Below are 23689 nucleotides of genomic sequence, written 5' to 3' on the forward strand. Positions count from 1 at the left end.
ACACGTTGATGAGAAAACAACGAGATTTGAGCTGTTAGCTTGTTCTGATTGAATGCTCTGGTAGGTTACTTGGAAGAGGTGGTGCCTGTAAGCTTCTAGGAGGGAGAGAAGCTAAGAGACTAAGAAGTCTCTTCAGGACTGTTACCAGCTTTACCTGCTTTACAGGTGATAACAGCAATAGATTGCTGACAGTGATGGTTTATTTGACTTGATGATTTTAATAGGGTAGACAGACATTGTTAGAGGAAGGGGCTTGAGTGTATCTGATCCTGCACTGTGGAATAAAGGACCTTTTGAGTCCTTTGTAGTCTTTTTTTTGTGAAATGACTGTACTTTCATGTACACTGACATTTTAGTCTAATTTCCTCAAGATGTACTTGTGCTACACTCTGAGTTCAGATGTTTGTGCTCGAGTTGCATCTTTGAATCATTAGCATTTGGGCAGCAGTGTGTGGAAGTTTTCCAACCGGCGGCTTCTTATAAACAGCTCTCTCTCTTGCCAATAACAGACTTGGTCGCTTTCCCATTCCCCAAGAAAGGTAATGTTCAGATAAGTGTGAGTACATTAACACGTTTCCTCTGCTTGGACACTGGCTTCTTGCTATCTTGGTGAATCTGGGTGTAGACACTACTGAAATTACTGGGATTTCACTTCTGAAAGCCTTTCCAAACCTGTGTGGGTTTTTTCAAAGACCAGCAGAAGCAGCAATCTGCATTCTGCTTAAATCTGCAAGAATACAAAGACAAGCAATGCAACTGTATGCTAACTATGGATTTTAGTTCTAAAATATAACCTTTAGAAGAAATCTGGGAAAAACATCTTGGCTCTGATCCTGTGTTTGTGGAAGAGGGTCACTTACAGACTTTGTTGCTAGGGATCTAGAGTGTTGCATAAAGCTTCATTGGTGGGTCAGACTGGGGGATTTGGATTGCAGTTGTGTTGTCAGAGATGCTTTTGTAGAGAATTCTGAAAAATGCCAGTATTCTAGTACCATCAAGAACTTACTGGTTTTTCTGTTTGGATTTTAAATCTGCCTGCAAGCCTGACTTAAGGAATGGGATGAAAAGACATGAACCTGTGAGTTAAATAATCCAAGAATACATTGCAAATTCTTACATACCCTTGAGAATACAGGAAGATCTCTTCTGCTCAAATGCTAATCAACTTTTCAGCAGCAGGGAGGAAATAATACATTTTTCCTCAAACTTTACTGCAGTGACTTACTGCCAAATAGAATGGAATTATTTAAAGTATTAGGAGTCTGCTTTGTTAGAAAACACTGCTGCAAACAAGTTAGCTATGCTAGATCTTTTTGGAAGACAGTGCTCTTCTAATGTGATATTCTAGAACTTGAGCAAATCTGTTCCCATAAAACCTCACTGATGTTAATCTCAGTCAGAAACAGAATAAGAAGCTGCATTGAAAAGCAGAGTTTTTCATGCTTAATCCTAAAAGGTAATAAGATAATTTTATAGTACTTTTTCAAATATTTACCTCATGAAAATGTGTACTCCTTAGAATTACCTTCTATCGACCTTTCTTGTGCTGTTGGGAGTAGCTCATGGTGTGTCAATTCTGAAGTGGCAAAAAGCTCTGTGTTCTTATTTGTATTCAGGGACTTTGGAGCAAATAATATTGCAATCATTACTTTTTATAGCATTTGGATTAAAAGTACAAGAATTAACAGTTTGCTTTTAGCTTTTTGCTGAAGGGATCTGAATTACCGGATGTGCTGCTTTAACTCTGTGTGTAACGTACACAGATGTTCTCTGTGACCAACCCAGAAACAGGAGCACTGTAATACCTCTGCAGACTGGTGCCCAGTGACTTGCCTGGTTTATACAGATCATACCTTTGCTCAGAATACAGAGTGCAATTAAATTGCAGTTGAGATAAAAAGCTTGTGTTGGCTGAGAGTTTTTAATTAGCAGAGGGAGCCTCTGCTTTGTTTGAAAACAAAACCTCGGGTTTGTGAAAGGAAAGCTGAAAAGCTTTTACTTGGATTGCTGTCTGCAAATCTAAATGGTTGCCTTCATTATCAGTAGTTGTGAAATTGCTGGTTCAGGAAGACTGTAGACAATAACTTCCCTGAAGGAGCACCAATGTAGCAAATGCAAATTAAAAACCAAATTACTGACCTTTCAGTGCTGTGCATAGCAGAATAAGGAAGTGTGGAGGGACCTGTGACATTCCATCCACCATTCCTCTGTTACTTTGAGGCTTTACATTTAGGAGATAGGGAGCTAAAATTTTTTCAATGTGTTTCTGATTTTATTTTGTTTTCACTTTTAAATATATAATGGCACATCTTAAGTTTGGGGTACATAGAGTTTAGTAGTCAAGTGGATCTGGTATCAGAGGAGTGGAAAAAATAACAACAGGATTATTTTTATAATAAAAATATTTGTATTTAACCAAAACTCCAAAAGATGCGCAGGATAGAAAATTGCATGTCTTGTTTTCATTTTATTCATCAGCCCATTCCTTTCCAAGGCAGTGAATGGCTTCTCTTTATTGTGAGCTGTATTGTTATTTATCATGCTTAGAAAACTTGATATGATATTTTGAAAATACATGTAAAAATATACTTGGAGTAAAAAGATTCTGCTAAATAATTGTATTTGATTACAAATGCAATCAAATCTAGTCTTCATATCTTTCTTCTATTCACTTAGTGGGTTTTGTTGGAGGGAGAAGGAGAGGTGGATTAGGGCTGGTCGTAATTTTCCTCTATAATGTCATACCATTATTCTTTCCTCTTTTAATACTTTCAGTTCCTATTTTCAAGACTACTTTGAGAGTATTGATAGACTCTGGGATATTTTCACTTCCCATAGTAATTCTGGGAATAGCAGCTTTTTTTCCCTTCTCTCTTCAGCCCTTTTCTTTAGCTATAAAATGCTAAATCTGTTTCTGGTTTTGTATAAACTAAACCAAACTTAACTTTAAACATTGCTTTGAAAATTGGTTCAGTTTAAATGTGCTTGGGGTTTTTTATTTCATTTGGGTGATAAAACTTGGCTGAATCACAGACTTTAAGCAATACTGGCATCTGATATTTTTTTTTGCTATACTTACTTGCAATCCCAGAAACTGCTTTATCTATAAAACATCATATGTTGAAGCACCTTTGCATTGGTAAAGCACAAGTGTGAAATTATTCACACTAAGTACTAGATAGAAGTTTGCTGCTGTATTGAGACTATTTCTTTATAAGAGTTTTTTCCTTCTCTGAATCTTTGTTTTTTCTTTCTGTGTATTTACTGAAGTTTACAGCATCTGAATAACAGATCAAACAGATGCTTCTTGGTACATGCCATTTAGAAAGGTATTTATTTGTATTTGTGCAAAGGGAATATGTTCAATGCAAGAGAGGTGTTGGGCATTTGTGGGGGGTTTCAGTGGTACCTATAATTATTTAAATTGTAGGTACAGTGTTGTAGGTGTGTAATTCTTTGGCCATTAGTACCTCAGCTAGCTCAAGCAGATGACCAAGTTTGCTAAATCCGTGTCAGACATTATTATCTTTTGTTGTACAGGTTGATTTGGGATCTGGTGAAGCAGATTCGTATTACAGCACATTTTATGAGGTGCCAAATAATGTGTTAATGTAGAATGAGAGTTAACCATCTGTCACTGTTAGCCTGTGGAGGAAGAGTGGGGAAGAGACTTTTGTCCACAATTACCTGCCTTTCCACCTCCAAAGGCTCTGGGGTTGGATTCTGGGCATTTGCAGTTCTGAAACAAAGAAAGCATTAAACTTTTGCAAACTACAGTTTTCATAAATATTCTTGAAATCTGTACTAGTCTCATAAATACTGTTTTTCTTTTAATAAAGTTTGAGAAATCTTGTGATAATGGAGTCAACAAGATGGGGCAGAGCAATTACCTCATATTATCTATATTTTTTTTTATTCAAAACAATAACGTAATGTTTTATTTTTACAGATGACTATGGATGAGAAATATGTGAACAGCATTTGGGATCTTCTGAAAAATGCAATCCAAGAGATTCAGCGTAAGAACAATAGTGGTCTCAGTTTTGAGGAGCTGTATAGAAATGCTTATACAATGGTGTTGCATAAACATGGTGAAAAACTCTACACTGGACTAAGAGAAGTGGTCACTGAGCATCTAATAAACAAGGTTTGTCCATTTGTGAATTAAAATAGAAGTGTCTTGTATGAAAGAATTCTGAACAGTTATTTAAATGACAGAAAATCTAACTTTATTATGTTACCTTGTGTTGCAGTTGTGTAGCTTCTCTCAAAAATGGTAGCACAGACCTAACATCAAGCTCAAATGATTTCATGTCCCAGGTATTGTTTGTTATAAATTACTGATGGAAGGCAGACCATAGGAAGCACTTGAAAGAGTGTAACAGGAAACAACTTTTTTTTGAAGAGTAACTGTTAGGAGCTGTTAATTTTTTTAAAGGTCTGTGTCATTTTTGGTGGCATTTTGACTTTCGTAGGCCAAATTTTGTCTTGTTTGCCAGTCAGTTTTTTTCATCTGTGGAACAAATAAATACCAGTGTAAGAACTTGTTTTCTATAGCCTAATGAACTAATTCCCAGGTTAATGAGACAGCTGTGCTGGGATTATGCTCTTTAAAGAGGTGGTAGGCACTGTTCTAAAACAGCAACTCAGCAATAGCAGAAGTCCTGAGTAGCTCACATTCTGCCATGTCAGCCTTTGCAAAACCATGTAGGTCAGTCAAAATGACATGCAGAAACTTTCTGAAGATCTGTCATCTTCAGGTCTCGTGTTAAACCGTGGAAGTCTTTAGCCTTTGACCGAAGTTTAGAATTGATTAATAAATATGTAAGTGGAACAAGTTAGAAGTCACTTTTTAGGACTCCGGATAATTTTTCATGGCTATAGGACTCTAAGTCTATGGGAGGTGCCTGCCTTACTCCTCATGGTAACATCCATAGCAGAGAGGTACATGTCCACTTTCATCCCATACTCTGGCCATGGGTTTAGATGGAGTATCAAGATTTTTGTCCTGTTTTTATACGATCTGAAAAGGAAAGTCAGAGACCAGCATGTGTCTTGGATGATTACTTCTGGCTGAAATACAGAGAATGGAAAGGAGATTAATGGCTAAAAATGCAGGATGCTTGGCGACTTCTTTTGTGTGTTCCAACTGGAGTTACTGCTGTGGCAGAGAAACGTGTTATTTCTTTTGTAAGATCCTAATTTCAAAGCTGTGGTCCAGATAAGTACAGTCTAAAACTGCTTTGAATGTGGGGCTTTTTTACTGTGTGCACCAGAGGAGACATCTTCTATGAAGTGGTTAAATAATTTGCAGTTCTTTTCTATAATTGTAGCACATCTGTGACTCTCAAAAACTTCTTGTTTCATTATCTGTGCATTCATAATCTGTACTATTCATATAAAAAGTGGCAAATGGCTGAGGCTTTTTTGCCTTGTTCTTGTATATGTCTATGCACTTAATAATCGTGACACTAAACTTTTATTATTCCTAGGCTTTAGCTTATCCTGGTTTAATTTAATGGGTGTCTTTTTATCTTTGTTCCTAGGTATTCTGCCACTTATCTTAGGTCCCAGCTATTTTGCATATTAAAAACTATGCATTTGCAGAATTAATTATTCTGAAGTGCTGATTGTGACAGGCTGACAAAGGGAGTTTGTACTTTCAGTGCAGAGGCTGAGAGGCCTGCACAGATAGCAGTACAGAGAAGTGCCTTTCTGACACTTAATATTCCTGTATCTGGTCCTTTAAAAAAAAATCTCCTGTGATGACCAAATATTCTGATCCATAATGTGATTAATCAAATCATATCCATGTGTGTAGGTGAAAAAAAGATGACCAAAGCTTTTTCAAATAAAAAGGTTAACTGAGTTTTAGTAGTTAATTGCTATAAAAAGGCTAAATTATTCTGATGATGCCAGCCTGTAAAATAATCCAAGGAAAAGACTAAAAAAATACGACTTATGCCAAAAATGTCTGAAAAATAAGAAAAACTTATAGTGCCTAAAAGCTACTGCTTGTCCCTTTTGAATGTTTGCTTAGACACATTAAGTTGAGGAAGTATATAGATGGAAGTATGGAAAAAATAGTGCATTGTTTATCCAGAATAGGATCAGTGCTATAATGACATCTTCTGTTTGTGCCATTGGAACTTGTTTTGAGATAAATAAAAAAGTTTTGTTTAAGCTCACGTTTTGTCATAGAAATTTTAGCAAAATCTTTTATGTTCGCTGTCTCTTTCCAAGAGATTCAGTGGTGGATGCTAGAATTTATAAGAGGGGGATTTTGCCAACTGAAATATTATTCATTAAATTCTTTAATAAAAATGGGAATGTTCACAGATGAATAGATTTTACTGAAGAGCTATACTCAGTTCAGGGAGCACTGCTGAGGAGCCTACTCCAAATTTAAAATTGCAATAATCGTTGAGCCATAACTGTCATTTGCTGCCCACATCTCCAGGTTATCTTTTTAGAAAAAACTGCATTCTTGTGATATTCTAGTCGTGCTGGTTAATTAAGAATAGATGAAAAGACTAGGTAGAGGCAGTTGTATATGTTGTTGTTTTGTATATGTTCAATTGTTTTTACAAATAGTTTTAAAGCTTGGAAAGCACAAGCCTTTATTTTTGGTGAGGCATGGATAAGAGCTGTATTTATGATTTATGCTAATTTAATTGCCAGATGAAAGTTGTGCTTATTCAGCATTTTAATTAGCAATCAAACACTAATGAGAAAAGTATTTAACTTCCCAACAAGAAAACAGTGCAGTGCACTGTCTTGACAGCTTAATTGTAAATAAAATAAAAGGTGCAAATATGATCAATACAAGGTGCATGCAAGCAAGTTATTATCAAGAATGCTTGGTTTTAGACTTGCAGACCCCAATGATTTGCAGTTCTGAATCACCCTGTTCTGGCTGTGGGTTAAAGGCTGTAGTAAGTCAGGTACTCTGCATCACTGAGACGAGTCGGCTCTCTTGAGCTGCCTTGTTTTTACTACAGGGTAAGAGCATGCTAAAACTTGTCTTTACCTGTGTATTGACATCATTATTTAAGTGTGGTACATGTAGAGCTATTTAAAAGTACTGTTGAATTTTGAAACTACTGAAACCTTTCATCTTAATTCAAGTATTTAATTCCTGTGTATCTGATACTTCACTAATTTCTCCCTTTCTTGCCCACTGACAGTCTTGTAGCTTGATGTGGACACTCTTCCTTCACACTTCTCAAGCCTAGTCTGTTATTACTTCACACAAATGTTAAGTGTTTTTAAAACACACAAAGCTTAGTTTACAGCTCTCTAAACCATTTGATGATAAGCAACGTCATTTGCTTTACAGCAAAAAAAAAAAAGTTAAAGGATAATATTTTTAATGTTCATTTCGTGCATAAGTCAGTGGGGCCTAATAAGGTGCATCCCAGAGTCCTGAGAGGAATTGGCTGATGTAGTGGACAAGCCACTCTCCATGATACTTGAGAAGTCATGGCAGTCAGGGGAAGTTCCAGGTGACTGGGAAAGGGGAAACATTGCACCCATCTTTCAGAAGTGTAGAAAGGAGGATCCTGGGAACTACAACTTGTCAGCCTCACCTCTGTGTCTGGGAGGATCACGGAAGAGATTCTCCTAAGAGCTATACTAAGGTGCATAGATGGCAGGGAGGTGATTTGGGACAGCCAGCACAGTTTCACCAAGGGTGGGTCTTGCCTGGCCAAGCCAGTGGCCTTCTATGAAGGAGTGACCACATCAATGAACAAGGGAAGAGCTACAGATGTCATTTCTCTGGACATCTGTAAAGGTTTTGACATGGTCCCCCATAACCTTCTTGTGTCTAAATTGGAAAGAGATGGAATCAGTGAGTGGAGTTAAATGGGTAAGAAATTGGTTGGGTGGTCACACCCATTGATTGTGGTCAATGGCTCAGAGTCTCAGTGGCCATCAGTGACAAGTGGTGCCCCTCAGGGGTCTGTCCAGTACCTATTTCAGAGTAACAGTACAGGCACTGAGAGCACCTTTGGTCAGGAGGGCACAGAGCTGCTCAGTGCAGGAGTGGGGTGCTGGTGCAGGTATAGGCTGAAAGAATTGTGTCTACTCTGGGACTTAGAAAATTATGTCTGGGGTCCTTTGCAAGCTTTAAAATTTGCTATCTTAGTGTTGCAGAGAAAAGGGAGAGATGAGAGTCATCTCCATCAGGGAGTTTGAAATTATTTCCATAACATCAATGAAATAGGGAGGAATGACACGCGAAGTTGTGTAGGAGGCAAATTACCTACTGAGCATTAGAATGAGGCTGACTGGCAATGTATGCAGTGTTATCTGCCTTTTTTTTTTCTTAATGATGTTTTCAAATGATCTTGAGCAAGTCTGCTATTATATGGAGGGCAAAAGGATGTGAGGGAATTGCTCGAAAGTACATAACTGTTCAGAATCCCCAGTATTCTTCAGTGTTTGTTTTTTCCTTTTAGCAGTAGGATAGCAGCTGCAGGGATGAACAGACATTTCTGGTAGTCAATCCATTAACCTACTTGGGACTCCTAAGATTTTAGAATACTATCTTTTAGACTACTCGGATTTTTCTATAAGAAACTCTATAATAAAAGTTCTGAGAGCTTGAGGCCTTGGTTCAGAAAGTGCTGTTCTGTACTGCTGCTCCCCTCAGGATGTTCTGGCTGTCCTTACAGTAGTGGAAATTATATAATTGAACTATTTGTGCTGCTTCATCAGGCGAGGCCCTGTAAGATAGAAATAGTAGGCCATAAGTCTTCTTTATGTACACTTAATCAAGAGTTATTTAAAGGTATTGAAAGCTTATGCCAACAAACTACTCTTATTGGGGGAAGGTTTCTGTATTTCCTGAAGACCTGTATCCAGTAGAAAATTCAGTTGGGCTTGAAGTTATACACAAAATTTCATCCTTGTAACTATAAGAAGACCTTGCATATATTACAAAGTTGCTAATTTATTTTCAAGTACATCTGTATATGGACAGTCCTATTTAAACTGGCTTTCCCTGCAATTTACTTCTATATTGCAAATACTGTCACAAAAATCACCACCAGCTCAGCTAATTTAAAGTAACATTCTGCTGGTAAAAATAATTGCAATTTAAAATTTTCTAAGGCTTTGGCAGAGTAGCAGCTGCGTCTCCTCTTTGTTCAAGGAGTGTGAGTGTGCACTTTTTTTACTTCAGATCATTTATTCTCCCAAAGTGGTGTGACTCTGCACCTTTGCATGGCTAAGATGTTTTGTGCATTATAGCAGTTTCCCTGTAGTATTGCTGAGTTAATGGCCCATACAAGAAATGTGTTGAACACTTGTTAACTATAAAGTTGCTGGAAGTGATAATTTGCTTGGCAGTAGTTTGGTTGGCTTTGTAGCAGCTGAAAGAATGACTTTCCAAGCCTCTTCTGCAGTTTCAAATAAACCTAGAAGAATGTGATTGCGAAGCTTCAGAGGGAAACTCTGAAGGTTGCTCTGTACAGCATTCATTTCTGAATTTCAAGCTTATTTCCTGAAATCCACATGGCACACCATATGGAGCAGAGGTGCCACTATTGCAGAATGTTCCAGTGTCTGCTTGGAAGGAAGTTGTCACTGTTACCTGGTGGCAGGTATCCACCCCCTTCTGTGTGACTTGGCACTGGCTGGCCCAGCAGGATTAGTGTGATGGATGTGGGATGTGAGCAATTCTAAGGGCACACTGCCTCTGTATTGTCAAAGTAAAGGGTATCATAAAATTGATCAGTAACTACCCTTGGTTATTTGTGCTTATAATCTAATCATGCTTTGGTAAATTTTATCAGTGTGGATGAACTACCAAATAATGTTTATAAAGCTTTTGTGTACTGACCGAAGAAGTGAAAGCAACGATGTCATGTTTGTTTCTCTTGTTCTGGGAGATTGTGCATATTCTTCACAAGTATGTCTGCTGAAGTTTTTAGTGTGTATTTATGTTTTGGCTAAAAACTACCTGGACTGGGTGACAACAGAGCACACATTTGGGAGACCAAAGGGTAAATGATGATCATGATCAGAAAGAATGATGCAGTTAAGCAGTGCTTATAACTGCATATTATGTTTTCCAAAAGCAATGAGGGGAGGCCTTACTCAGGTGTTTTGAGTCTCTGTACTGAAATTTGCACTATTTGCCAAATATCAGTCCAAATCAGTGAATGTGATCATTCTGTTCGGTTACAACAGAGGGCAGAATATATTTTTCCTGTTATGTAAAAAGTCAATTCCCACATTTCATTAACTCAGGAACAATTTTTTTACATTCCCACAGGTTCCTCTTTGACATTAGTTTCAAGTTTGAGCACTGCAGTATATGCTTACTGGAAAAAATCAAAATATGAAACTGGATGGGCTTTTTTATTAGTAGGGAGAGTAGTGGCAAAGAGGCTTAACATCTGAAGTTGATGAGACAGATTAACTTGCAAATTGCAAATACATTCATAAAAAACAAAGATGACTTTCCTTTTTCTATAAAATCTTGTTGTTGGTATTAATGTAAGAGTCTGATCTTTACCAAGCAATTGGTTTCCTTTCAGAACTGTTGTTTGCTGTATCTTCATGCTATCTCAGCTTGTCTCTCTAAATGTCATCATGGCCAATTTTCCACCTGTACTTGTTTCTGTTTGTACCATTTGCTGCTACTACCCAATGTTCTGAAATTACTTGTGGTAGTAAAATTACCAGCAATTGAAACACTATAACACAGGAAATGAAAGCTTTGAGGAGCTGTCAAAGACTATTTTTAACATTTGAGACTTCAGGAATTCCTTTGAAATTTAAAACCCATGTTTATTTTGTTTCTCTTGTTTCTAGCATAATTTTTCTTACTTATTTTTCCACAGAAGGGAAATACGAGGTAGGGATAGTCAGCACCCAGGAAAAGCAAGAACCTGTTTGCAAAATTCAGGTCCATAGAGGAGCAAGAATTCTTGTGCTGAAGCTAAGTTTAAGGTTTAAATGCTGCAGGAGAAACTGACTTGAGTTTATGTCAATATATCTTTTGTTTTTTCCACTTCAGGTGCGAGAAGATGTGTTAAACTCCTTGAATAACAACTTTCTACAAACACTAAACCAAGCCTGGAATGATCATCAAACAGCAATGGTGATGATTAGAGACATTCTGATGTACATGGTGGGTTTTCTGCTATTTCACACATTTCACAGTATAGTAATTTGTCCTCTTAGCATGCTTACCAGTCTTCTTCCAAAGACTACTCTCTGCTCCTTGTTTTCAGTTTTTTGTGTGCATGCAAGACTGCTACAGGTGTTTGACAAATTGTAATTGGATTCATGTTTTAGGTTATCTCATTATCACTTGAAAAATTGATCTAAAATATAGTTGAACTTTACAGTGCTTAAAAAATAAGCTAGTCAGACCCATTCTGGCAGATTTTAGGTGTTAGTTCAGGTAGTGGTGTTTTCCTACTGTGGAAAGAACTGTAGTGTAAAGCCGTCTGAAACTTCCAGTGTGGTTGTTCTTTAAGCTTTAGGATTCAAAGAGGATAACTTTGTTTAGGTACAGTGTGTGTCCTTGAATGTTAAATTGTAGTTGGATCCTTTGCTGTTCAAGAAGAACTTGTGTAGAAGATTAAGCAATGTACATAAAATGTGATTTTTGGTTGTATGCTTGCCATTTCTCACCTATAGCAAACTGAAAAGATTTTTTTTTTTAAGAGAGAGGGCCTAACATTTTTGTGTCTGGATTGTGGTATGCTTTAGGTAGTTGGTCAGTATTAAAATTCCCATAATATTGGGGATGTTTTAGGATGCAAGAGATGCTTAACTTGTAGTCAAAGGTTTTGTCTTCAAAAGGAAGTGTTGAGATGCTGTGTTTTTTGTGTAATTTTTTCCCCTCCAAAGGATCTTAAATATAAAAATTGAAACTTGACAGTGAAGGACAGACAGTAATGGACTTCTTTGGTCCAAAAAGCAGATGAACTGGAATTGTACTCGTTTGGTAAACAACAGGAGTTAAGATCTTGTCTTGTAGCTGTTAAAAGTCTCATGCTGTGACATTGACTGTGTTTGCATTAGCTGTGAAGTCCTCTTTGGTCAATAAGCTACTACAAGTTAAAGAATTTGAAGTAATTACACAATCACAAACAATGATTTTTAATGGATTTGCTGGCCTTCATGTTGGAGGAGTTGGTTTATTTCAGTAGGGAAAAACCACGTATCAAAAAATAGTGCTGGATAATATGCCATCAGTGACACTGAATGATTTGTGTGCCAAAAGGAGGATGCACAGATTGTTTTGAAGATGTACTGTCCTTGCTGTGAGATCCTGGACTCCCTAATCTGTTTGTGGAGAAGGACAAATACAAATCAATTGCTGTTAGCTGCATATAGGCACATTCAAGAATATTTAATGATTAGATTAATCTACCAAAGGAAGTGGTGAATTTTCAGAAAGGTTAGAAGATGGAATCCAGAGCTTTCTAGGGGAGTAGCTGTTGTGTTTTAGCCCAATATTATATATTATTTCAGCACAGGAGGTGCTGGATGGTCCAAAGTAATGGATAAAGCAATATTATCTGCTGCTCTTAAAATCAGTAAATTTCTGATCTTTCAAACAGTTGCAGAGAAAACTGGCTTATAAGCTTTCCTTGTTTTAGTGGCTTGACCAGTATAGTAAAGGCCAAAATCTTTTCTCTTTGAGGAAGGGTTGCCTGCTTTAGTTACCAGTCCTGGGGGAGCAGGAGAGCTGTTTCCTGAGTATTTTTTGCAGTCAGAAGAGCAATGCCTTGACTTTGTTTTGAAGCCTGAGAGTGCTGTTCAAACATCCAGCCAGCCTTCTCTTTTCCACCAAGGTTCCAGGAGGAGGAAATGTGCAGCATTCCTTCAAGTGTAAATTGAACCTCATCGGCAGTCTTTTAGATTGAGAACAGAATAATAAATCCGTTTGAATCTTCTGGACTACGTAGCCTTCTGTGTGCTGTTTGACAGTTCCTAATTATTTCAAGTGGGTGTTCAGTTGAGCCCTGTGACTAATTATTTGACTCCCACAGATTTTTTTCCACCTTATACCACAGAAACAGAAAAAAACTATCCACAATAAGATATATTTATAGTATAGTAGTAAAAATAGAACAAAATTTTCTTTCAAAATGCTTATATAAACTTAGGGGCACTGATGTTTGTTTTTTAAACCTCTGTAATGTAACATGGGGTTTATAGTTATAATTTTAATTTTTATTACATAGAACTATCTAGTGTGAAGGTCTAATTCAATGGGCAGTCTCCCTTCTTTGACTTGGAGGGATATAAGACAAATTGTCAATATACATGTTTTGATTACAAATTAAAGAATAATCAATGATTTACAACAGGACTACTTTGAAAGATTTTCAGTTTTGCCTTTGTCACTGGGATGTCCTCCTGAGTCAGACATAATTTTCTTCATTCACAAAAGACTAAGAGTAAAAAACTTCCCAGTCTTGAAAAAGTGCTCATTCAAAAAGTTTGGGAAAGCTGCCAGTACCACAGAATTATAAAGCACCTGTGAAAGATCAGACCTGACTGCTTTTCAAAGAAACAATTTTCAAGAATTTTATAAAATAATGATTTGTCCTTACTTTCTGATGTTGAGTCTGACTGACATGTAGGTTTATAATGATATGCTTCTGTCAGAAATAATTTATACACCTTTATTCAAGCAAATCTAATATAACTGACATTATATTATTTTATCTAAAAAAAGCACCAAACACTGTACAGCCTGAGTCACCAGGCATTGTAAATTAATATGCTTGTGTTCTAGCAGGAGAAGTATCTGCAATTATCTTATGTTTGTAAGTAAAGCATGACCCAATCCTTCTCTTGTTTTGTAGGCCATCTCGATTACACATCAGTTTCAGGAAATGTGCCTATTGCCCAACAGGCCACACTGTGACATCAGTGAAAGTAAAATATTTAATACACTCTTGAATTCTGGTCTTACTCTTTTGAATTCCTGCTTCAGCCTAGTGATTTTACATCTTCAACTAAATTGTATCTGTTTTAATGCCATATTTGTTTTCCAACTTCGTTTCACCCATTGGCTGCCATATGATTTAAGTCAAAACAAACACCTTTGCAACCCACCTTAATTTCTTTCCTCTGTTTAATTTTTCCATTTTTTAAATAAAAATCAATGCAAATAAATCTTTTTTAGGAAGGCATGTGTTTTGTACAGTGGGGTTTGTACATTATGATACTTAATGGCTAGAACACTTGCTGTTTGAGGTTATGGAAGAATTTCATTGCTCCTGCAGAACATCCTCCACAAGACACTCTCAAGTTTGCCTTATAGTTATGTTTTTTAAAACGTGTATTACCTAGTCTCTTGTGATTGCTCTCTGGTAAAAGGCTGTTGCTTTCATTTCTGTTGCAGGTGTAGTATGTGGTTTTTGTAACCTTTTGCACTTATTGTGCAAGGTTTGTCTTGATTATTTTGAGACATTCCAGGTTCCCTGACTGAATTTCAAGTTTATGTAGTTCCACTGGATTTTGTTTGATATAGCATGAGCTCTCTTCCTTTTTACACGTTGAGGGAGCAGTAATTGGTGCCAGAGTAGATGTAATACACTGTAAATTCTGGCACTGTCTGTGACAAGCAGTGAGGCACTGAAGCAGCCAAGTCATGTGCTAAGCAGCATCTTTGCTGAGTCAGGTCAGGTACTAAGATTGAAGTAGTGAAGTACATTTGGGCATATCTGAAATTCAGCCTCACAATGGCAGTGCAGGTAAACATACCTACAGTGGGCTTTATTTAGCTGCTCTATGGAATGGGAGCAATGGAGGTGGAGTTGTTTGGGCTTTTCTCCGAGCAGTGTGAATGTGTGTATTCTTAGAATGTCAAATGGAAACTGGGTTAAACTGGATTCTGTGGTGTCTCTATTACTTGTGCTTGCTAAATTTAATGCAATTTCAGGTACGCAAGTGCAGCAGTCACACCCCTGGCTGCATTACAGGCCTATGGGTAGTGCCAGTTACACACTGTCAGAGGTGAACAATTGCTCCTGCAAATACAGCTGTGGATTTCTCAGAGGGCAGAGCATTCCCTTCTCATCTGTGCTGTGTACAAAGCTGATGACTTTTTTTTAGGCCAGCACTGACAGGTTGGATGTGTGAGTTTTGACGAATGGCTCTCATTGTCCATGGCTTACACACAAGGTATAGGGAGGAATGTTGTTTTTATTTCCAGAACTAGGATCAAAGACACTTACTGTATACACAAGGGTGTCTGAAGGCTGCTGCATCATCCAGGTAGTGCATCTGTGCAGAGATAGGTAAAATGTGGCTACTGGTACCTGACAGTAGGTGACTTCAGAATTATTTTGGAGTGTAAGCAGGATTGTAATTCATCAGTAATTGCTGTCTGAAATTCTATCCTTGTCTCCTGAAAGTTACTCCTACCTTTAAGCACCCACTGCTTCTCCCCATGGGAAGTGATTTCTGTTCAGTAGTGTGTAGCCTTATCAGTCAAACCTGTTCCCAAATGGGGCTCTCTGTGATTTTCTTTTTTAGACTGGGAGAGCTTCCAGCAAATGTGATCTGTTACCAAGGGTGAGCAAATCAACAGGATCAGAAATGTTAATGTTGCTGCTCTGGTTTGGGTATTGTTTAGAGGTCTGGCTTACTACAGAGGCTGCTGATAAACTGAAAGGAGTTACTCTTTCACAATGGCAGTGTTCAGCACTGCCACAACAGAAGCTATGCAGATGAGTCATGGCCATGGCTTTAATCCTTTTAGATACCCGGCTGCCTGTGCTTCAAAGACCTGAATATTTTTTGGAAATAATAATTATGTTCTTTTCTCTTCAAGTTACAGTATTAGACACTACATTTTAATTTGTTCTTTCATCTCTTTGAAAATGTATTTTAAGCTTGTCTTACTTGAGAATCACATTTACTTCTGTTCTTGATGTGTGTAAATAAGGAAGTGAAATAAACAAGCCTGTTTCTAGAAGCAGAGAAGCAAAAGTAACCTATTCCAAAGATTTAGCCCAGCACACATCACTGAACTGACTTCATGAGAGCAATTAGTAAATGTTGTGCTTTGAGACAGCTGAGCTTGCTTCAGGAGCCACAGAGGAGGCATATCTGACATGTTCCCATCTTGTTTTTTCATTTAAATTCAGGGCTGCCTGTCTGAAGGCAGAGAGTGGGAAATCACACATTAATTGTTGAACCCAGTGTTTTGCTTTCCTCTGGTCACCACGTGGCAATCTGGCATATAATTAGTATAGGAATAATTTTGCCATGTGAATACAGGTGCTAAATGCTGGGCTGTCTGTTCCTTCTTGTTTTTTGAAACTGCAGAATTTACATAAACTTTTGGAATATCTTTTCCATAGTCTGAAGCATAACTTTTGTTCTTTTAATGGTTTCATTTTCCAGGTGTTTGAGTAGCTTTACTCTTTAATTCTGTGTGTGATAAAGCACTTAAGATAGTGATGGGACCAGTTGAGAAGCTAATATTTTTACTCAATTTCATAAATTAACCATCATTCTTTATATAATTTGATTGTTTTTTAGTATTATTGTTTTGTTATAGCTATATACATTTTTACAAAACCTCATCATAGTCAGACTTGTGAGTGGGTACAAAACTCCTAGCTTTTTCTAATGTCGTTGTCCTGATGCTTAAATGGTAGCAAAGCAGTATTTTTAGTAATTGCCCAAACGATGATATTAGAGGAATGGATTATGCCCTGACAGAAATTAACAAAAATAATAGTTGTTCATCTCAGAAAGCAGTTGTAAAAACTCCATTTTTCTGTTCTTAATATTGTTTTAAGTGGTCTGACACAGTAGTGGCTGTTAATCAAATACATGCATTTTCTGTCCACTTTATTAATAAATTCCTTTTTTCAAAGTTAAGTTGGGAGAGAGGAATAGGAAAGGAGAGACAACTTTTTGGAGCATTTCTTTGGGTAGCAATAAGAGACTTGGGGTCTGCTTAGCACTCTCAGTCAAATCTATATGATGGATTCTGGGCTATGCAGTCTTAAAAATGCTGATCTGAGGATCATCATTTGTTTTTAAATGTAGGTGCATAAAAGATGGGTAGTTGAGGAGCTTGATCCTTCCCATAGACAGAGATTATATATGGAGATAGAATTTAAACATACATGTAAAAAGTATTTTCTTCTCTCTTCTTTTTCTCTGGTGTATGGGTGAGATTATAATGAAACATAATAAGGTTTTGAAATATTGCTCAAGTGGAATGAAACTGAATTTGGGGGAGGGTGGAGGGAGGGATGTCTACAGAAGTCTTGTGTACAATTTTGCAGTACTAATCCACAAAGATTTTGATTGTAACTCTTCTTGCTTTGGTTCTATATTTGCTGTTCTTTATATAATGATGCTATTTCAGGAAATTGCACTGAATATTGAATATCTTTTGCCTAGAAGGAGTGGTAGGAAGATGCATGGAGGGGAGGGGGAAGTTAAATCATTTTTCTTAAAGATCAAAAAGAGATGGAAGGGTTTGAGTAGGTAAGTAGAACCTCTTTCAATAGTGCTATGCATTTAGTCAGTAGTTGGAGACTCCTCTGCACCCAGACTAAAAAGTGGGAAGGCTGTAGATCTGTTCTGTCATGCTTTAGTCATAAATGCTGTGCTTATACTCCTAAGATAGAACTTCCAGTGTAAATGAAGTTTTGGAAAATGGGACTGATTTTGAATCTTGAAGAGTATACAGAATTTCTTTCTATTAAGAGAAGAGATACATTTGGTCATATTTCCACTGGAGAGAAGCAATCGATCTCTTGTATTTTTGAATAGCATTGATGCAGTGAATTCACAATTTTATTGCCATTCATGCCCTTGTTGTAGGACCGAGTGTATGTGCAACAGAACAACGTGGAGAATGTCTACAACTTGGGCCTGATAATTTTTCGAGATCAAGTTGTACGTTATGGCTGCATCAGGGATCATCTGAGGCAAACTCTGCTGGATATGATTGCAAGAGAGAGGAAAGGAGAAGTTGTAGACAGGTAAGATGTTTCTGAGTGGAGTCTTTTGTTGTAAGTAATAGCTGTCAGTTTTTAAAGAGTGACTCAAGAACATACACAAATAATTTGTTATTTAAGATCACAATTGTGACTAAAATTTCTCTGTTAATATAATTTTCAATATTTACCTTGCTACTCTGCCTGCATTTCTGTGACTAAGGTTGCCCAATGTGCAATTCAGGAAAAGAAAGACTCCCCAGCTACAGCTGTGTATTGTCCCCTACTGCCAGAAAGTGGAATCTTTTTCTAGATGCAATTCTTTTGTTTTCATTAATTTGCTGATTTATTTGAATTTTGGTGGCATTTATTTTGTGTTCAGCTGGGGTTTTTTTCTTTCTTTCTTTTTTTCTTTTTTTTTTTTGTTTGTTTTTTTGTATTTTTTTGGTTTTGGGTGGTTGTTTTTTTTTTTTAAACAGCCAACCATCCACATGTGCAGTTATTTTGAAGTTGCAGTTCTGACCTATGTGTGCAGTTTCCTTTGAAGTACTATTTTGGGTTAATTTCTTATATATTGATATATATTCTTCATAATTTTATGACCTAGTAGAACCTGAGCCATTTGTCCCTGTCATTGCATTTAAAATATTTAAGAAACATTGTCAGCTCTTTAGTTTTGAACAAAACAAATGACCTTGCTCGTGTAGTGTTCTTGAAAATGTCACGTACCAAACAGATTAGAATGGACTTTCAATTGCTACACTTTATTAAAGTTAATATTGTCTTGTGAGTTGTTATTCTTCTGTGTACTCTGTCTTACAACCACGTAGATTTCTCAAGTTGTTAACAACTTACTTTTTGGCAGAGGCGCAATAAGAAATGCTTGCCAGATGTTAATGATTCTAGGTCTTGAAGGAAGGTCAGTCTATGAAGAAGACTTCGAGGCTCCATTTTTAGAGATGTCTGCAGAATTTTTTCAGGTACAGCAATATTCTAATGCCATATTTGGAATGCTGTTATAACTCTCAGATCTCTGAACTGTCAGCTTTGGTGGTACTTTACATACTTGTTGCTTTCTGATAAGTCCATCTCCATTAAATGAAATAAGAAAAATAGTCACTAGCTTTGCAGGGCAAAGAGCAAAGATTTTACAGAATTAGCCTAATTTGAAAGTATTTTTGAGCTATGGGTGCTAATGACATGTACAATAATCATTATGCTCATCTCGTGCCTTCTTTAGGTTATTTCATGTAACTTAGTCTACATCTGCTTTGCCCCCACAGTCTTTTTGACATACCAGTAGCATGAAAGGTTCAAACTGTTTCAGGCTTGGAAACCTGTCAAACTGCCTTTGAGGAGACTTTGATACCTTCATAGTTTCCACATTTGTGAGGTTTTTTTTGTAATAAAATAAACCAAGTCAAGGAACTAATCATGTCCCAGTGGCGCTCTAGTTGTTGATCAACCACCAAATAATACATTCCAAGTATTTTCTGAGGGTTTTTTTTGTGAGATACTTGGAGGAAGAAAGCCAGTTAAGTGCTTGTTGAGTGAAATCATGATCATCTATTGCTGGAAATTTCTATCAATTTTTAAATCATGTTAAAAAGTATCTAGATAAGGTAATTTGTGAGTCTCCCATTTCTTATGCAGGATCAATTGTCATATGCTCTGATCTCCTGACTTCCTTGAAAAGCAGAAGCATATGTTGCACAGCCATTTAAATATCAGTGTTCATTTTTCATTGGTGCTTATATAAAATTAAGAAAAACTATTTCTTTCATTTATCTTCTATTACTTAGCTTTGCCTGAAAAATAAGAGATCTTTTCTCCAAAGACTCTGCTGACCATATGAATAAAAACAATTTAACATGAAATAATGTGCTCAGCATTGTCACTAATGAGAATAAGGAGAACTACCATAAGTTGGTATTTGGAAGGAATTTTTGATCCTTCACTTTTCCCATTTTTGTTTTCTTTGAACCTGTGGCTAAAACCGTAGTTGGTAACTGGAAACTAAGTTGGCTTGAGTTGTTTTACTATGAAAAAATACATTATTTGTAGTGCATGTACCCCCTTATGTAACACATTTAGTATAATAAAACCTTTATTTTGTGTTAAGTGTGTATGTGAATCTTGGACGTGTTGAACATGCTGTTTGATTTGAACTTGCTTATAAATGCTGATCTGACATCTTTTCTTTTTACCCTTTATAAAAGAGTCTAAAGTATTAACTTGTTTTAATTACAGATGGAAAGTCAGAAATTTTTAGCTGAAAACAGTGCTTCTGTGTATATAAAGAAAGTAGAAGCTAGAATTAATGAAGAAATAGAGCGGGTGATGCATTGTCTGGATAAATCAACAGAAGAACCCATTGTGAAAGTTGTTGAGAGGGAGCTTATTTCCAAGCATATGAAAACTATAGTGGAAATGGAGAACTCTGGGCTAGTTCATATGCTGAAGAATGGGAAGACAGAAGGTAAGACTGCATCATTTGTGAGACACAAATGCTTCTGATACTGCTTATTGTTTTTGAACATGGGCTAAGTCAAGCTTAACATCTGTGTTTCTGTGTAATTGTGGAAACATTCAGTAACTGTTTCACAAACATCTGAGAATATTCAGTGACTATTAGATGGCTCTTAAAACAAAGCCCATACACTTAACTTGTTTCTGTTTAATACCAGATACAGGTAGTTTTTTGGTAAACCAAGTATCTGATAAGAAAAGTACAAATCTATTGTAGTGATTTTTGCCATTAATTGACCATGAGTCTTTTTATTTCATTTTATTATTTCCATTCCTCTAATATGTATTTGTGAAAATGCATCACATATTTTTTTGGCCCACAGGGAGTTATTTTAAAAGTACTTGTGTAAAAGACTTAGACAGAAGCATTGCAGGACTCATTTTTGGGGAGGGAGCGTTGTTGCAGAAAGGAGTTGGCCATTTCTAAAGGATAAGAAGCAGCTTATTGAAGTGGTTGAAACAGAAGGGCTTGGTTTGATTTGTTTTTCCCTAATAGAGGTTAATGTGGGACAGAGTGACTGAATGAAAGTTATTATGGAAATAGAACCTAAGTTTCTAAAGCAGCATAACGAAGAGAGGGATTGTAGTATCTATATTTAGAAATCAGTGCTCACTCTAAAGCCATGAGAATGGCTTCACAATTACTAGGTGATAATCAGAGCACAAAGTGAGCACATTTCCTAGCTGAAAAAAAGAATTATTCTGTTGAAAAAGAAAGTGATAATACTATACTTAACACTTTCTTCTTTAATATCCAGTTTAGATAACCTTGAGGGTGCAAGCATATTGAAGGGTATTGATAAAATACAGGAATTTGATTATTTTATAGGCCTCGATTTGATTCAGTTAACTAGTAGAGTGGAAATGCTGCTTTGTGAAGATGAGATTTTTCATAAAGGTACAAGGATGGGTTGTTCTTTTGGAAAGCAATGTTTAGCCTAAGCCACTTCTCATTATTTTAGGTGGATGAAACGTAGTAGTGTAAAAGTGTATGACTGGCTTTAAGACAAACTGTGTAAATTAAACTCTAAATTTTTACCAGTTTTTGCTTTTAATACAGAAACAAGTGTCTCATTAGTGTTGTCCTATTTGGTTTAACTTGCTTTCAAAAAGAAGAAAAGTTTGATGCAATGCTTGATTTTGAGAATGATAATCTCAGAAGCTACATTCTTAAATACCCCTGGAAAGCATAATCTTACTGGAGGTCTAATAGGTTCACTATCCTTCAGAATTAGCATCATCTTTTGCTGGCCTGCAGGTCAGCAATGACAGGATCCTTGCTACAGACAACCTAGAATAATTGAATACAGTCTTTGCTTTTCATTTTGATGCTGCTGCAGTCAGCATCTTGTCAGGGCTAAAGGAAAGAGGAGATCAGAAGAATCTGATGCCTGAGCTGTTAAGGAATGCTTTCTGTGGCTCAGGAGGCTGAACTTCAACTGTCAGCTTTAGCTCTGGGATGAGTGAGTTACAGAAGTGTAACACACAGAGGTGTCCTGCATAATCTCTCATTGTTCCTTGCAGACCTTGCTTGCATGTACAAGTTGTTCAGCCGTGTGCCAAATGGTCTGAAGACAATGTGTGAGTGCATGAGCTCATACCTGAGAGAGCAAGGCAAAGCACTGGTTTCTGAAGAGGGAGAAGGAAAGAATCCAGTTGACTACATTCAGGTAGTTAAATACTTTAACTTCCTTTTTTTTCCCACATTCCCCACATTAGCAGTTCACCACATACACAATTTATAAGGTATACCTTAGTATTGATTCAAAAGGGGTTGTTATTAATAAGCTAAACTTATAAGTGTTTTTAAATGTATATTCTCCAAATCTTCAGACATGTTTAGAACTCTTACTGAAATTGGTTGGAAAGTACATACTAAGTTTTTGTGCTTTTAGTAGTTGCTTTTAATAAACAACTTACTCAGCCTAGTCATCTAACTGCTGGGAACTTCTTGGGTTTCCCTAAATGCTGTGTCTCCAAAGCGAGTTATATGTCTGCTGACAAATAGCTTTGTAGTGTCCACTTTCTTTAATTTTATGTAATATTAGCTATCAGTGTGTATTGAGGCAAAAATCACATGGTAATATTTCATAGCAAGCTTAGCTGTGACTGAGAGGTGAATGTGTTTATCAGTTGTAACAAATTACTCATTCTGTTCTCTGTCTCCATAAGAAACAGAACAGTTCTGCATGTTAAAAGATGTGAGTGTTCTTTCTTGTTCTCTCCCACTAAGTAATGTGTACCATTAATTTATCAAGATCACAAAATAGGCTTCAGAACTATTTGTCATCTTTTCTCTTCCATTGTTTCTGAGAAGATGGTTTGAAATTTGCATATAAAACCTTTAGAGTTCATTGAACCTTAAAGCTGTGTTTCTATAGCTGGAAGATGTTTTATATTTATTGTGAAAGTGTATATTCATTAAACATTGCATTTTTTGTAAATGTGTGGTTCAAGTCCTTGTGTCTTTTCTTCATGAGAAACATTAATGTATGTCTGTCAATCTCTGCTGTTTTGTTTGAAGATAATAACTGTGCTAGAGCTGGTTACTCTTTGAAGAAGCCATTTGAGTATAAAAACATTTTTGATTGGATTCTTAATTTTCTGGCAATGCTGAAGCAAACTTCTTACCAGGCTTACACAATAATCACCTCTTCAAGGCCTGGTAAAAAGAAGAGAGAATACCCTTGAAAAATTATTAGCTTTAATGATTAAGGACTCTTACATTTGTGATAGTGTGATTTAAGAAAAAAAAAGAAAACAGGGGATGGGGGATGTGTGCAAATTATGTGGCAAATAAGGGTCTGGATTACTTTGAAGTAATTTTAGCTCCTGATGGGCCTAAAGAGGTATCATAAAAAATTTAACTGAGACAGATCTAAAAACTTAATTCTAAAGATAATATCAAGGTTTCCTGTCACAAAGGTGGAAAGCAAAATAAGGTTGAGGAAGACTTGCCCATGTGCTTTGGCAGAGCTCAGCTCCTCAGTATGGACTCCAGTATCTCATGAAGATGTCCTGGGGCAGGGATTGACACTCAGTCACTGAAAAACCCCCAGAAAGGTTTATCCTTTCTGAAAGAAGGAAGCAGAGAGGAATATCTCTATGAATTAAGAAACCACCTTGCTCTTTTCATCTCAGCCATGTTCATGTGACTCTGACAAGGATAATAGCACTAAGGAGACATGGAAGCTGCATTAAACCATCATGAA

The 23689-nt window shown here is 36.7% G+C and overlaps 1 protein-coding gene across 2 annotated transcripts in view; it reads left to right on the forward strand.

Moving 5' to 3' along the window:
• The window catches only part of CUL3 (cullin 3), a 54664-nt gene that overhangs the window by 15150 nt on the left and 15825 nt on the right, over positions 1 to 23689 (forward strand). For both annotated transcript variants that reach the window (XM_053951649.1, XM_053951648.1), the window contains exons 2-7: positions 3950 to 4147; positions 11030 to 11143; positions 17833 to 17993; positions 18814 to 18928; positions 20199 to 20427; positions 22002 to 22147. In XM_053951649.1, the coding sequence (XP_053807624.1) occupies positions 3950 to 4147; positions 11030 to 11143; positions 17833 to 17993; positions 18814 to 18928; positions 20199 to 20427; positions 22002 to 22147 (963 nt within the window). The remainder of the gene's footprint in view (positions 1 to 3949; positions 4148 to 11029; positions 11144 to 17832; positions 17994 to 18813; positions 18929 to 20198; positions 20428 to 22001; positions 22148 to 23689) is intronic.

The sequence above is a fragment of the Vidua chalybeata genome, chromosome 10 (assembly GCF_026979565.1).
Source record: "Vidua chalybeata isolate OUT-0048 chromosome 10, bVidCha1 merged haplotype, whole genome shotgun sequence".
In the NCBI taxonomy this organism is placed as follows: Eukaryota; Metazoa; Chordata; class Aves; order Passeriformes; family Viduidae; genus Vidua; species Vidua chalybeata.